The 15,458-nt window shown below is 38.1% G+C and overlaps 1 protein-coding gene across 4 annotated transcripts in view; it reads left to right on the plus strand.

Annotated features, from left to right (window-relative positions):
- Positions 1-15,458, plus strand: part of APP (amyloid beta precursor protein) — a 199,209-nt gene that overhangs the window by 121,527 nt on the left and 62,224 nt on the right. For 2 of the 4 annotated variants that reach the window (XM_054654581.2, XM_054654580.2), the window contains exons 7-8: positions 5,558-5,725; positions 11,237-11,370. In XM_054654581.2, coding sequence (XP_054510556.1) covers positions 5,558-5,725; positions 11,237-11,370 — 302 coding nt within the window. The remainder of the gene's footprint in view (positions 1-5,557; positions 5,726-11,236; positions 11,371-15,458) is intronic. The other 2 variants (XM_054654582.2, XM_054654583.2) reach the window with 1 other exon arrangement.

Genomic DNA, 15,458 nt, shown 5'->3' on the forward strand with positions numbered 1-15,458 from the left:
AATAAACATTATAGAGAGAATTTCATCTTGATTACACAGGATGGAAATTACAATTAAGGGTATTTAACAGCTTTAGAGGAACTGTCCTCAGTATTGCATTGAGAAGTCATAATTTGGCTTTTTTAACTTCTCTCTGTAAAAAAGCATTTTAGCAATTGTGTGGCTTGTGCACCAACTTTAGGCCCAGTGCATGTGCCAGCTTCACAGCTGTCTTCTCCTAATTCCAAAAGCCTCTTCTGAAATTATCTCTTGTCTTTGAATACGCAAATTAAAATTTGGTTGCCTCTTCCAACCATATATTCAGAATGAGGAAGTTTTGTTTCAGTGAAATTATCTTCACATATTCCCTTTTGATTGATTCATTGAGTAAAAACAATTGTGCCTTTTTAGAACACAAAGAGTACAACTGAAAGGAAAACTGTGCATTTGCTCTTGCCTAGTTTTTCTCAGCTAGTTTGAAAAACAAAGAACTAATATAGGGGCATATATATTAATATCCTCAAACTTTAGCTCAATTCCTGAAGATATGAGAGCCAAAATTACTCCAATTGTGATGTTTTATATACTAATGCCTGAAGAAGGGGAGCATATACCTCATGATATACATTTCAGAGGTTTACTTTTTTGGCCTCTCTTGGATTTATCGGTTACATACTCTGTTCTTTAGCGAGATATAAGTGGTAAAATAAAAGATTTGGTCCCATACACTTAAACAACTGTTTGAGGTCCTCATTTAAGAGGTGTTCAGGACACAGTTTGAATGAACAGCAAACACACACCAGTGCTAATAGGCTCGTTCAGACCCTCAGTATGATTTTGTTGTGTGTATTTGATTATATCAGCTTCAAACTTGCAGGGCTGGTAGTACAGAAAGGCTCATCAATACAATATATTTTCCATTACCATGGCTATATTTATATTTATCAAGACCTTGCAGTATTTATAAGTCAGCATGATGGTACCCTTCTTCTGTAGCATTAAGGTAAATAGGTTTCTCAGAGGTGTAAACTAGACATGGGAAACCAACTTCCAAGACAGGTCAGAGTTAGTAATCTAACTCCTCCTGTTGGTCCCTTTTTTCTTAGATCTCTTCAAATTTAATTTCCGATTTAAGATTTGGGGCTGACTGCCAGTATTAAATAAGCTTAGTTCTCATGATGATGTAAATAAATTCAAATCCTGAAAAAATATTGAATAAACTTGATATTTACAGTAATAGAAATATGTAAATGTAGCTTTAATTATTCTCCCTGTTAGAAGTCCATGTTTTATTTCCATTTTCTCAATTGAAAATGTTGTTAAGAATTTAAGTCCCATAAGGGAAAAAAAAGCATGGAGTTAGATTTTGAAATACAGAAATTATAATTTCACTTTGATTTGAAATTGGTTTTCTTCAAGTAGCAGTAGAAATAAATGGTAATGAAAATTTTAAACTGACATTCAGAACCATATTTTATATTTCCCTCTGTAAAAAGTAATAATCAAAAATATCTAAGATGTTTGCACATAAATTCTAATGAGCTCTACTTACAGCATTTTGGTAAATGAGTGCTTATGGAAGTACTTTGTACAAAGTCAGTATAAATCAATGTCCACATACTTAAAGACTGTATTTCCTAGGGTGCTGAAGTCTGTGCTTTTCAAAGAAAAAATAAGACAGTCTGTGCCAATGTTTAATGTAACTGGTTTGTTTTCAGTATTCAACTATTTAATTTAAAAGGAAATCAACAAGCTTTGCCATAGCCCTGTCCTTCAGGGAGTGGTGCTTGCTTGGTTAGAAAGACATGCTGGAATAAGTACAAGAAGCTTGGAATGGGGAAAGTTGACTTACATTTTCCTGATTATCTTGAAAGTAACTTCTCATGTCTAAGGTTTTGGAGAACAGAGATACTGACATCTGTGGTTTAGGACACAGGATGACAGAAGTTTGACTATTGGAGTAGAATGGTTTGAAAACTCTCTAAAAGAACTGTTCATGAACCTGAGTTGTTGCAAAGGCTTGTCCTCTTTAATTGTATCCAATTTCTTGAAGCTAAAGGCAAAAGTTTGTCTTTGGAGGGGGAAGCATTGCATTAGTAAGCAGATGGGACTCAGTTTCTTTATGCAGAAAAGCCTATTCTTTATTCACATAACTCATTTTTATACAGTTTTCACAGACCTCATGTTTTTACTCCAAATGGCTAGTAGTCTTCTTGCCACTCAGTTCATTGGTTAGTAACTGGCATTCTGCCTATCAAATCTCCCTAATTTTGGATTGTTTACTTATCTTCTTATCTGATTCTCAGGGGACAGATTTCTTGTTTATTGCAGGTGCAATTTTTTTTTTCTATAAGTATAGGTTTTTATGTGAACGGATTCTTATTCTTAAGATTTCTTCACATGGGAACTTAGCTAGCTGCACTTAGAAGAAGTAACAGGCCAGCTGGTAATTCAGGAGAGCAAGGCCTGATTTCATAAGGCCTTTCTTTTATTATACCTCTACCTGTATGTAACAGGAAAAGTGAGTAAGTTCCTTAAACAAAGCAAAGCTCATTGTTGATGCTGTACTGCATACAAATTATTGGTGGTATCAAGTAAAACTGAATTGCATGTTTGCAAAAAGTAACTCATCTTTGCCTCAGTTTTCAGCAACAGAATTAAAATATGAAGCAAAGACAGCTTTTAATTTTTTGATGAATCATTTAGCTAAACCCACTCACTACAGCAGTGCATGCTGCCTACCTGCTCCTAATATCTGCTAAAATACCATAGTTCACCTCCTGTAGACATTAATTGCTATACTTGGCAGCAGCACAAGGAAGGGGAAGCGGTGTTTGGATTAATAGCCCAAGAAAACCTGTTAAAATTCGCATCTCAGCACTTCATTTCCCTATCTTCTCAGCTGAGGTGTTGCAGATGAGAACCAAATGCAGTGGCTTTTTCTTGTAAGGACAAGTGATGGATATAGGGGGGCACAGGAGGAGTATCTGGCCCACAAACAGGAGTGATGGGACCATTGCCCAGTAATAGAAGCTGGTTTAAAAATGTACCTTTGCCCCAAAGCAGGGGTGAAGGAATGCTACTCTGAGCTCTAGAGAAAATGGCAGACAGGCACGGTAACATCGGGAGAGGGATGAATGACCGCAGTGACACATTTCCTAGACTGAACTGGCACCACACTTCCCTCAAAAAGAGCAGTCTTGAAACAGTAAACCAGAGCACTTCCCCCTCTCTTGTTTATTCTCCATTTAGGTTATAAACATTAGAAGACAATAGAACATTTCTCTCTGTGGTGACCCAAGTACCATGCAGGTCTCACCAAGGGCCGTAGGGTTGGCAGTGCAGGCTGGAGGGAAGGATGTCCCTCCCCTGATGGGAGGTGATGGGTCAGGCAGGGGGCCTGTCAACCTGCACAACAGTGGGCTTCAAAGCTTCTGGCTTGCTCTTTTTCATATGTTACTCTGTAGTTTACTGAGCACTTGTTCAAGTGCATCTTTGTATGTATAAGTGACTTAGTTCACCAATGAGACAATTCCAGTGTCCAATGTGATGGACAACTACCTTTGCTTTTGCACGTTCAAATCTCTGTTGCTATTTCTGTGGGAGAGGTACGTATAGGAAATTTCAGATTAAATCTGTAAGCAGCTTCCAACCAGAAAACAGTGCAAAACCAATCAATCTGTATAGCAAAACAAATATTTTGAGGGAAACGTAGAAGGGGCTTACTGTGTGGCTACAGGCTAGCCCACAATCAGCATTAAATAAGAAAGGCTGAATTGTTGAGACCTTTGTATTTTCAGAAATTACATTTCCTGTCAGTAAAAATTCTCTTGATTATACATGCCTGTTTTATATCAGAAGTCGCTATTAATTTTTAGTTTACATGTGACAGCTTTTCCAAGACTGTGCAAAGCTATCTTTTTGTCAAAATTTGACTGTATAATTAGGTGGCGTGGCTGGATTTGGTTTTAAAATAAATCAAGAGAACTACTTGTATACTAAAAATTATCTATAATTAATCATATGGTAATATACAATTAATTGTAGTTCATGTGCTGTGCAATTAATGATACTTATTTTGTTTTTTCTTCAAGTAAAAAACTCAGTATTCTTTTCCCCCTAATGTCTTCATACAGAAGTGCAGCATTTTTAGCACATCCTTGATGGTTGCACACTCTCGGATCTCTCTCACACTAAATGTATGCTTCCTGAAATTGATTCTTGACATTATTTATAGTTCGAATATGTGAATAAGTTAAATGCATGTAAAATTGTACCTGTATTGTATATTTAAGGAAATGTAGGTTGTTTTGCTAGTGACAATTGGACAATAAAAACCTGTTTGTAAGCAGTGGTGCTTCTGAGGATAGTGAGCTGATGGACCAGGAGAGACACTTGAAAAGCAGGATTCTTTGCAGCCAACATTTTGAGAGGTGATGAACATGCAGGGGATTTTCAGTGCTAGTGGAGTGATATTTTTTTTTTACCTTTCAACCCTTAGGAATGTGATTTCCACAAAATTCAAATTTATGCAGAGAATTTAAAAGGCTCTAGTTGAATGTAGCAGTTTGTTTGCCAGGTAGTGTGTGGGATGAAAGTAAATGAGGGGTTTATTAGTTTAATATTATGTGTATTTGAAATGACTTGTGCAGCACGTTGAAAGATAAAACTGTTTTTGTCTGTTTGGAACATTATTGCTAAAAGGGTATATGTTTACATGTGTAATTGGCTGAACTCCAAATTGCAGGCAGAATTTGCTTTGTCTTCCTTTAATTTGTGTGGTTTGGTTCTTCCCTCAGATTTCCTTCCCTGTGTTGCAGAATGTAGGCAGAGACTGTGTAGCAGTTCACAAGCATAAATTATTTTAATTTTCTTCCTGTAGGTATATTTACTGGGGGTGAGATTTCCTCCCATGGATGGTTCAAGCTACAGCAGTAATTTTTTATATGTGAGCCCTCAAACTCAATTAGAAGCCCTTTCTTTGCTGGATGGCTTGCAAAAGGGAATTTCTTCATCACTTGCTACATTTAAATAGGTGTCTGAAGTGAATTTGTTTTCCACTATAATGTATTAACAGTTCGTTGGTTGGTTGGTTGGTTTTGTATAATTTGGTCAGGGAGGGTTTATGGAGCTAAAAAAGAACAAGACAAAATGTGCCTTCTACTTCCAGATGTTTCCTTTTAGGTACCAAGTAAGCTGCTTGGACAGGAATCCACCCAGGGCTATTGGGAAAACCCCCAGTCAGCTGGTGGTTGTACCCCTCTGGCCTGGAAGCAGATGAAATTCCACATTTCTTTCAGGGCCAGCACCTCTTAATGTGCAGATAAACTTGCTAGAAACATAACATGTAGGCAGGCTAAGGAGACTTTGTGGCAGGAATCTGTGTCAGTTCAAAATTTACCTTCATTATCCCTGGGGAAAGGTTTCCTATTCCTCACAACACCACCTTGGTGCATCTCCTTCCAAAGCACCACCTTGGTGCATGTCCTTTCCTGGGCACAGAGAAACACCTAATGAAGAAGCTGAGACATAGCCATTTCCACGCTAAACTTGGTTCCTCCGGGTCTCCTGTGAATAGAGGTGTGCTCTGAGCAAGCCGAGACCGGGCCGTGCCGCGCCATGATCTCCCGCTGGTACTTTGACCTGGCTGAAGGAAAGTGCGCGCCCTTCTTTTACGGCGGCTGTGGCGGGAACCGGAACAACTTTGACTCGGAGGAATACTGCATGGCGGTCTGTGGCAGCATCAGTAAGTGCCCTCCGCGGCGCCCGCCTCGCTGGGCTCACACTAACCAACCCCAGCCGCGCTCTGTCCACACCTCTGCTCACCACTCGCTCCTCCTTCGGCCTCTTGCTAACCTGGGTGACTTCTTGGCACTGTAGGTGCCCTCTGAGTTGGGGGCTGAGAGCTTTAACACCTCCTCGGGTGAGGCTTTCACACCCGTGTTCTCTCTATTCTCTGTCAAAATGTACTGATGTTTCATGTGTCTGTGTGCACCTACAATGCATGTGCAGGAAAAAACACTAACTTTAGGGAAGCATCAGGTAAGTCTAAAAATAATAGTTCCTATTTTTAACAGTGTATTCTCAAGTATTTCTGGCCTTTTTTTTCCCAAATGTGTATTTGCAGATTTACTTGGTTGAATTCTTCGTGTGCGTTTGCAATGAAAAGGGGAGAAATGGTATTTGATTTTTTTATGTTTCCCTAAGGGCTGTGGTGAACATGGATGTGAATCACCTCCCACTTACTTTAACTCAACCATATGTTATAATGGCTGTTTTTGCTGAAAAAATGGTGTTTGCACTGTTTGAGAGTGGTGGCTTTCTCCACCATACACCATTGAAGCTGATAAATTAGGTGCTAGTTTAATCAGATGGGTTCTGTTTTGAGAGCCTCTTGTACACTCTCCCCCCAGTCTGCTTTGCAAGCATGTACTCCTGGGAGAGCATCACCTGACATTTACACCTGAGACATTAAAGAGTGACTACATGTCTCACTGCCCTTAGTCTGCTTGCAGGACATGGAGGAGCAGAACACAAACAGCATCTCAGGCTCCTTTTAGTAAAAGGTTTTCCAAACCTGGCCTTTTCAGGAGCATTTCCAGTAAGTAGAAGGGTTAAAAATGCACACAAACAAATGAAGGGGTACTATGTGTGTCATGGAGCGCAGGAGCTGACCTGTATTTTGTTGGAGCAGAAGCAAGAGCACTCCTGGAGCCAGGATTGCTGAACTGGTGCTCCAGCAGCATTTTGTCTTAGGGTCTTCTAGAGCTGTTCATGGCAAAGCTCCAGGGAAGGGACAGGGAGGAATCTGCCATGATGGGAGTGAGGAGGATACTTCATGAACTGTGATCAGCTCCTGCAACCAGACAGAAGATGTAGTGAAGGGAGAGATCTGTGCAGGAGGTTGGAGTGAGGTCTAATGCATTTACTGACAGAGGAACATTTTGAACCATTAATTCCTGTGTTAGGTGAGGTGTTTCCAGAGGTCCAAAACACGATTTGTCTCTGATTGCAGCCTCTCTTTGGGAAGGTAAATTATCTTCTCTTCTTCTCAGGAGATTCTGCTTTGTCTCATGGAAGTTGTTGTCTGGCTGTGGGTGGTTTTTTCCTCACATTCATTTCAGTAAAACAATAAGACTATTATCATTTCCATTATTCTCTTGGTTTATTCTGGAAGTCAAAATTTTTTGGTCTAAGTAATTTTCTCTTTAAGGACAAATGAGTTCGGTTTAGTATTTGAGCTTCTTTTACTCTATTTGCACAACTCAAACTGATTTTTTTATCTCCCATAGGGGTTTTATTCTGCCTTTTTTTTCCTTCAGTAATTTCTCAAACAGCAGTTGAGTCTATGAGGGTACACTTTCTAAGCTATTTCAGTTATATTTTTATTTGTGGCTTTTAATGTTATGACAGTGTATTCTATACCGTCATCTATACACCTGTATTTTCTGTTCCTGAAGTTAACTTTTTCTTTTAGTTTCATGTACTGTTTCTGTCTCACCATGCTGTTTCTCCTTATTCTTCATGTTTTTGCTGAATAGAAATTGTAATGAAAATAATTAGAAGTGCTGAATATAATAAGTTTCATCACTGAAATGATGTCTTGTGTTTAGTACTAATCTAATGTTGCTGAAGGAGGTAGAACGGACACCATTTTTCACCTGAATCTCAAAGAAGAAAAGAAAAACAGTGGAGAATAGTTTTCATCAAGGCCACTCCTGTTCTCTCCTGTCGTTTTTTTCCTCCCACTATCACTCTTAATTTAGTCTTTGTATTTGATTTTTATGCCTTCTCCTCCCCACTTCATTATTATTAATGTATTTATTCCATTCTTTCTTTTCTCTCCAAAGTTCAGATTGTTCTTGCTCCTTTGTGTCATATTAAAACAAAATAAAAATCAAGACTCTCTTAGGCAGGAGGAAAGATGGATAGTAAAGCACATCTTTCCTTTGTCTAGCTGTAGTTTGCTTTTCAGGATAAACTAGTAAGATTTTACAGAGTAATATGAAATAGTGAATAGGATTCACTATTAGGATTCTCTTGTATAGTGAGCAAAGGGTGGAAGTGTGGGATGTGTGGGATGTGAGTCAGATTTTCTGGTAATGAATTGGAATTGGACTGAACCAAAATGTGAGGGTGTTCTGTTGTCACAAATACCCATACACTGTGAAATCTCAATACTAATATCCTGAAGACCTTCTTTAAAAAAAAAAGAGTTTAAAAGAGTATGTTTTATTCTGTCTTCTTGCTAAGTCTCTGGAAAGATGGGTCTGTCCTGTCATGCAAAGCCCTAAACCACCCTCCATATTGAGTGAATTTGACTGGTGCTCTGAGGTCTGATGGAAATGATTTATCTTTAGGGTAGGAGCTACTGGTGTCATTTTTTTTCTCATTTATCATTCAACTCCATAGAAATTGATACATAATTACCTTAGAAATAGAAGGCTTTGAGGCTGGTGTTACCAATTCCTTCAGCCTGTCAGATTACCTGCTCAGTCTCTACAGATTCTTAATAGGAATGTTCAGTAGTGTCTGTGGTTTCCATTCAATATAATGATTCACACTTCTACTGTGTGGCTGTCCATAGTGGCTTCTTTGAAGTCATAGAATCTGTCAGGTGTTTAATTTGGATTTAATGGCCTTAGAATGAGTATATATTGACAAGAATAAGGGAACATATTGCTGTTACCAAAGGAAAGATTTCTGTCTTCTACTAAAAAGTAATCTATTGTACGAATTTTTTTACTTGTCTGTTAATTGTTGAATTTTAAACATTCTTAAAGTTACGGGAAGTCTGTTTTTTTAAATGAGTGCTATCTTGATATTATGTTAATGTTTAATTTTTAACTTGGGAACTTAAAAGCTGGGAAAATACATTTTCCTAAATGTACTTCATTTCTCAGACAGCTCTCCCAGCAGCTCCAGCAGGCATCAGAGCCTGATGTCAGTGAATTCACTGTTTTTTCATTTCTTCCTCATTCAAAGTGGGAGTCAGTTGAACTCTGGTGGCACAGTCAGTTTTTGAAAATTTTTATCATTAAAATGACCTTTTATAAATGGGCTTTTTAAATTTTATGACAGTACTGAATTTCTGTGGCTCACAGCAGAGGGAACCAACAGGGTTCAGTGTTTTCAGTTCCCTACTTCCTTGCATAAACCCTGAAACTTAGTAGGAAGTTTAAATGATGACACATGTGGTTTTATTTTTGGTCATTTAGAGCAGTATCACAGCTTTTTGGGTGAATTTAGGTAAAAATAGTATTTATTCTCTAGACTAAATACTGTGAACTTCCAAACTTGGTAAATCTCAGTGATTTTTAAGGGGCAGATACTGTCCACTTAAATTTTTCTTCAGAGCTGTATTGCAAATAAAGATCTGTACCTTTTACTAGCAGCAGCTTACAAGAAGATACTCCTGTTGTCAGTCATTTCCTTTATCCGTTGTTTGTTTGTTTGGGATGTTGACATCTCCCTAGTTAGCAAGAAGTGAAATGTTTTGGCAGCTGAAGTTGCATGCCAACTTCTAGTGTCTAAGGCATTAAAAACTGTGACTTCTAATATCATAAATTGTTCATTTTGACTACGACCTTTAGTGGATGCAAGTGACTAATTTCTGTTTCCACAGTTTCTTCATCTATATAAATTTTTACTTTTATTTAACCTTTGAACCACAGATGTTGTACTAGACCTTTTAATAAGTGGGTGAAGTTTAGGATTCAAAAAAGAAATAATGCAAACGTTTTCATATTCAAAACTTAGGCTACTACTAATTTCAAACACAAGTAATTTGATTAGTATAAGGTATTGCCGTGGGCAATGTTTGCTGTGACTTGTTTTGCTGAGTCTAATCACAGCATTTTTTGTTTTGGTTCTTTGTACTCTGTGGAACTTGATGACTCTTGTTTACAACCCTGGCAGAAGCCATGTTCAGGAAAATACTTTTGTCTTGTATTTGTTCTCATTTGAACCACACGTGAAGAATGTAATGTTTTTTTTTCCTCTCATAAATATTTAAACTTATGAGATGTTGAAAGAGAATGACCTTGCACTCGAGTATTGCAACGATGCTTGAGGAGGTTTTGCTTTGGGGACCTCCTTCCAATCAAGAAGTGCATCAAAGAATTTGGAGACTGTGATCCAAGCCATTAATGGATGCATGTTGAATGGATATCAGCCAAGCAAAATTGTATTTGTCAGGGTTGGTGAAAAGGAGGGTATTCATGGAAGGTTTGATTGCCAAGTTCTACCCTGTGAATGGGTAGGAAATGTATCTTGAAGTTCTTACTCAGGAGGATTTTATATGAGAAAATTCAACTTAGACCTAGTTTAGATGGCAAGTAGCACCTTTAGTTAAAATAATGGATTGGGAACAATAAGAGTATGATATGTTTTGTTGGGTGGGTTTTTTTCTCTCCAAGGAGTTTTTGAGGAATTTCACTAAACTCTTTCAAGCTGCCTGTTGTTTGATGCCATACCAATTACTTAAATTCTAACATATTAAAGGAAAACAGAATCAGTCTTTGCAAAGTAGGGGTTGGATATACTGCATAGTGAGGGGACTATTGCTCACTTTGCTTGAATTACCCTAAATGCAAACCTTTCCACTTCTCACAGCTGCCTCCTAGTTACTCAACAGGAGGGCTGGCTGTTAGTGCAAGCTCGCTGATTATTTCCAGCCTTTGTAGGGATTTTTTAAATCAAAGTTATTACAAATGAAGTAACTATCTGTGAAGCCACACTGTTGCTAAGGGAAGGATTTAAGGTATTTCATTAGGTACTGTGAGGTCCATAAGTGCTTTAAAAGGGATTTGCATTCACGTTTATATGTTACAATTTATCTTTTAAAAATAAACTTATGTACACAGCATGTAACTTTGCAAAGGGTGTTTTGGTGGCTAACACACTTTATTCATTACCAGGCTTTTTTTCATACTTGGAATTTTTCTTTTGGCAGCAGTTTCTAACCTGTTTCAAGAACATTGTTTTGTTCACTCTGCAGAGCTTCTCACGGTTTATAAAATGGGGTAAGAGAGAGGGAAGAAATCTTGATGCATTTTTATGTACTTGCTCTGTGTAACATGTTCATCTAAACCCTGTTTCTGTGTCTTCCTCTGAGGCTAAATAGATGGCTGTATTCCAGTGGAAATTAGAACAGATGCTTCTTTATTATTCCATCTAAAATTTTCCCATACTAAAGTAGAAATTCTTCTTTTCTTCTTCCTCCCCTCCCTGTCTCCACCTTCAAATTTTACGTCAGTCCCTACCACAGCTGCTAGCACTCCTGATGCTGTTGACAAATACTTGGAGACACCTGGAGATGAGAATGAACATGCCCATTTCCAGAAGGCCAAGGAGAGGCTTGAAGCTAAGCATCGCGAAAGAATGTCTCAGGTAAGGGGAGATCTGTTTATTCCTAAGTGTGTGAGTTTGTCTGTCAAGTGATAAGTGATCCTTCATCTTCTTATTTCCCAAGGCTTCATCCAGGTTGCAGTGCCCTGCCAGTTTGCAATGCTGTAAACACATCATTTACTGCCTTTCTGACTCTTGTCTAAGAATTCAGCTGTCTGACACATTTATGGTTGTGTCACCACTGCGATCATAAGTCGCTACAGTTACTAGAAAGATTAAAAGAAAAAAAAAAAACGTGTAAAAATGTCTCTCATCTTTGTGGGAAAATGTTTGTCTTGTGAGATTATTCATGTTTCAAAGTACAGAACTTGGCCTCTCTATTTATTGTCCTTCCCTTGGAGCAGCTGAGGGAAGATAGTTTGTGTTGAGTGTTTTCTCTGTGTACCCTGGGGAGTAGTGTAAGATCACATATGTTCATCTAATGGTTTTGAGCCTCAAGGTAACATGATATGCATCTAAAGTCAAAAAAAAGAGGAAAAACTGGTGCTTTTGAACTAAAAATCCAAACTGAATCAACCCTTTTCTTTCCCTTCAACCAAAGAGATTTGTGTAGCCTGAAACTGTACCCATGTTTTAATCCAGTGAGAGATGAGTTACCCACTCTCTCAGAAACAGGGTTTATAATTGCAATGCCAATAAAAATGGTCATAGTTCTGCTTTAATAACAACAAAGAAAAATATAAGAGGTTTAAAGGAAAGCATATATTTTGAGAATGAAAAATCCACAAAAAATGAATGTAGTATAATTCAGATGCACTTCATATACCCGTGCAGCTAATTTACTGTATTTTTTCATTATAACTTTGTTCCCTTGATGGGATTTCAGTGTGTCTGTCTGTTACTGATTCATTACTAGCCTTTAGTTCTCTGCTAAAATGTTATTCCAAAAATGAAAATAAAGTGTTGCGAATGAAATTAAATTAAGCTCTTATTATACATCCATGCCTATTGGTACCGTAGCTGTGCCTGGCACTTCCCTAATAAATTGGGCAGCTCATCTTACCTAAAGCACTCATCCAGTTGGTGCAAGCCACATACTGAGAATATGACATGTCATAGATAGGAAGGTAGGTGCTCCTCATCTGCCTGGGAAGTGTTGAAGCACAAACAATCTGTCTCCTCTTTAAACAGAGAAAATAGAGACAATTTAATGGAGAGAGAATCTGGAGAATAAAAAAAGGCACATAGCCTGCCTAGCAGAGTAGTGACCCTGCCTTAGCTAGGCATGCAGAGGGTTGGTGAATAATACAGTCACCACCCCATCATTCGTTCCCCTTGAAACATCCTTTTTGTAAAAAATGCTGTTGAGGTGGGTTTCTTGAAAGCAAAGGGTAATCTGTGCAGATTTCCTTGGCATAGTCTTCAGATTCTCACTGGGTTCCATGTTTTTCTCCAAAATCCCAGTATGTAAAGGTTAAGCTGCATAATTAGGGGCCGTATTTGGGTGAGCTGTGTATTTCTGTTTTACCATGAGCTTTTGGAGGACCCTGTCAACTGATGGGTGTGATTCAGAGGTTTGACTGAAACTGGAGCTGGTGCCCTCATTAGCACATTTCCAGCCATTCTTCTTGTCAGCACTGGGCACACCGGGGGTGAGGCCGTTCAGCTGCCCCCTCCTGCAATGTCAGTCCTCCAAAAACAAGTCAAACACTCTGGCCAGTTCAACAACCTATGTCAGCCCTGGTAAAAAGAAGTATGATAGGTACATTAAAAAAAATTAATCTTTAAGTTGCCTAAGCTGCTTATGAAATCACATCTTAAAGGACACGTGTTTTGAAGTACACAGACCCTCTGCAGAGCTTTAAAGATCAGAAAGATCTTCATGGAAGATCTAGAAGGGAAATTTTTAGAAACTTAAGTTATGATTTGCACAATATTGAACTAGCCTCTCCATGTTAACACGTCAAATGTTTTAAAGATGATAGATGCTAGTAGAAAAGCCAGCTAGTTCACAATTCTGTGTTTCCTCACATAAACATCTATGTCCAATACCACTGGTTTCCTCTTCTGGCAATTTATTTTAAAATGGCTTTTTACATTTTATTTAAAATCAGGTATGTTCTTAATATAAAATCCAAATATATATGTAGCTGAAAATTAATGTGGAGCTCTTACTTGTTATGTTAAAAATAATGCTGAATAAGTTAATCTTTGCTGTCAGTGATTTTCTCGGTAAAAAGAAGAGGTAACAAATGAGAGTCACTAGCCAAGTCTTCCAGCTGCACCAGACTTTTTTTTTAATTCAAAGTCCAGTTCTTTCAAAGCTGAAAAGTGGAGGCTTAGAAAGCAGCAGAAGCGCCCATTTTTCTTCTAATAAAAAAAAAAAAATATGATCAAGTAATTCTTTAATCCTCATAAATGTCATAATCTGAAATAGATTGATTTGTTCACAAAACACAGATAATTTGTTTCATTTAATAGAAAGTCTAGTTTAAAAATAGTATTGGGTTTGGTGCACACCTTATTTTGCAACAGTCATTTAACTAAGAAAAAAAAACTGATGCATTCTAGTTGACATGAAAAATGTAATCATCTAAGGAGTAGGGAAGTTTATCACTAAACTTGAAGTGAAATACTTTAAAACATGTCATCAGGGAAAATGTAAATATTCTGCATATCCTTTTTCTGAGATTTCCCTTAATTGACCATGAAATTCTGACAACTTGTGTTCCTTTTTCTCTTGTATAAAAATGTTCACACAAGCAGAGACCAAGATTCTGTCAGTGGTTATGTCACATCATAGTTCACAGCTCATGAAAGACTTTTAGTAGGGAAGTTTGACTCTGTGGTGACCTGATGCACCTCTGGTTCAGACTCTTTCAGTCTCTTGTGCTCTAAAGTGTCCATCTCTTTAGACTACAGATCCTGAAAGTTTCTGCACCACACCTGAAGCAACAAGGCTTATAAACTTTCCTGTTTTACAAGAAGTACTGTAAGGAGAATTATGTCCATACAAAATTTTAAGTTTTTCCCAAGAATTAATAATGCAGCCTCAATAGCAGGAAAACTGTATTCGCATGCAAACAGGAGTAACCAATCATTGATGCATGTGTAACCTTTAAATGTTTGCTGTTCTTGAAAAGAAAACAGGGAGAGGTTAAGTTAACTGATTCCAAGGTGTCATGGTTCTTGTTTCTTGTTTTGGAACAATTCCCCTTTTTCTCTTTCTCTTTTCATTTTGTTAATGGCTGTACAGCTCCCTTACTTAATTAGTTGCTGCTAAATAGCCTGATGAACCAGATACCAAACTTTACTCAAGGGAGCAGTATATTTATACATTTCTCTCCTAAGACATCCTGTGACATCCTCATGTCTTAAATTTGCTCTTCCTTTGGCTGTCTATGATATTTTTGGAATTGTAGCACGTAGAATACTTACGATAGCAACTTAATGATACCTTGTGTCCTAGAATAGTTTTGCTTCTTGGAAGTTTATTTCCAAAGCAAACATCTAAAAATACTGCAGTTCTCAACCAGCCTGAACAGGTCTGGTGTTTGTTCAAGTTTTTAAATTTTTTTTTGATCATTGCATGCCAGTTATTCTAACGTCCTGGATACATCTTCAGCTGATTTTTAGTCCCAGTGACACTGTAGAATCACAGAATGGTTTGAGTTGGAGGGACCTTAAAGATCATTTAGGTCCCTCCAACTCAATGAGCAGGGGCACCTTCCAATACATCAGATTGCTTAAAATCCCATCTAGCCTTGAACATTTCCAGGGATGGGGCATCCACAACTTCTCTGGGGAACCTGTCCCAGGGTCTCACCACCCTCAGAGTAAAGAATTTCTAATATTGAATTGAAATCTACTTTCTTTCAGTTTAAAACCATTCTTCCCTATCACTACACACTTTGAGAAGTCCCCTCTCCTGCCTTCATGAAGGCCCCCTTTAGACAATGTAGGGCTGCTATAAGGTCTCCCTGAAGTCTTCTCCAGACTCAGGAACCCCAAATCTCTCACCCTGGCCTCAGAGGAGATGCTCCAATCCTTTATCATCTTTATGGTCCTCTTCTAGACCCACTCAAGCAGGTTGATGTGCATCTTGTGTTGGGCCCCAGAGCTGGATGCAG

This window comes from Agelaius phoeniceus, chromosome 2 (assembly GCF_051311805.1).
Source record: "Agelaius phoeniceus isolate bAgePho1 chromosome 2, bAgePho1.hap1, whole genome shotgun sequence".
Taxonomy (NCBI): Eukaryota; Metazoa; Chordata; class Aves; order Passeriformes; family Icteridae; genus Agelaius; species Agelaius phoeniceus.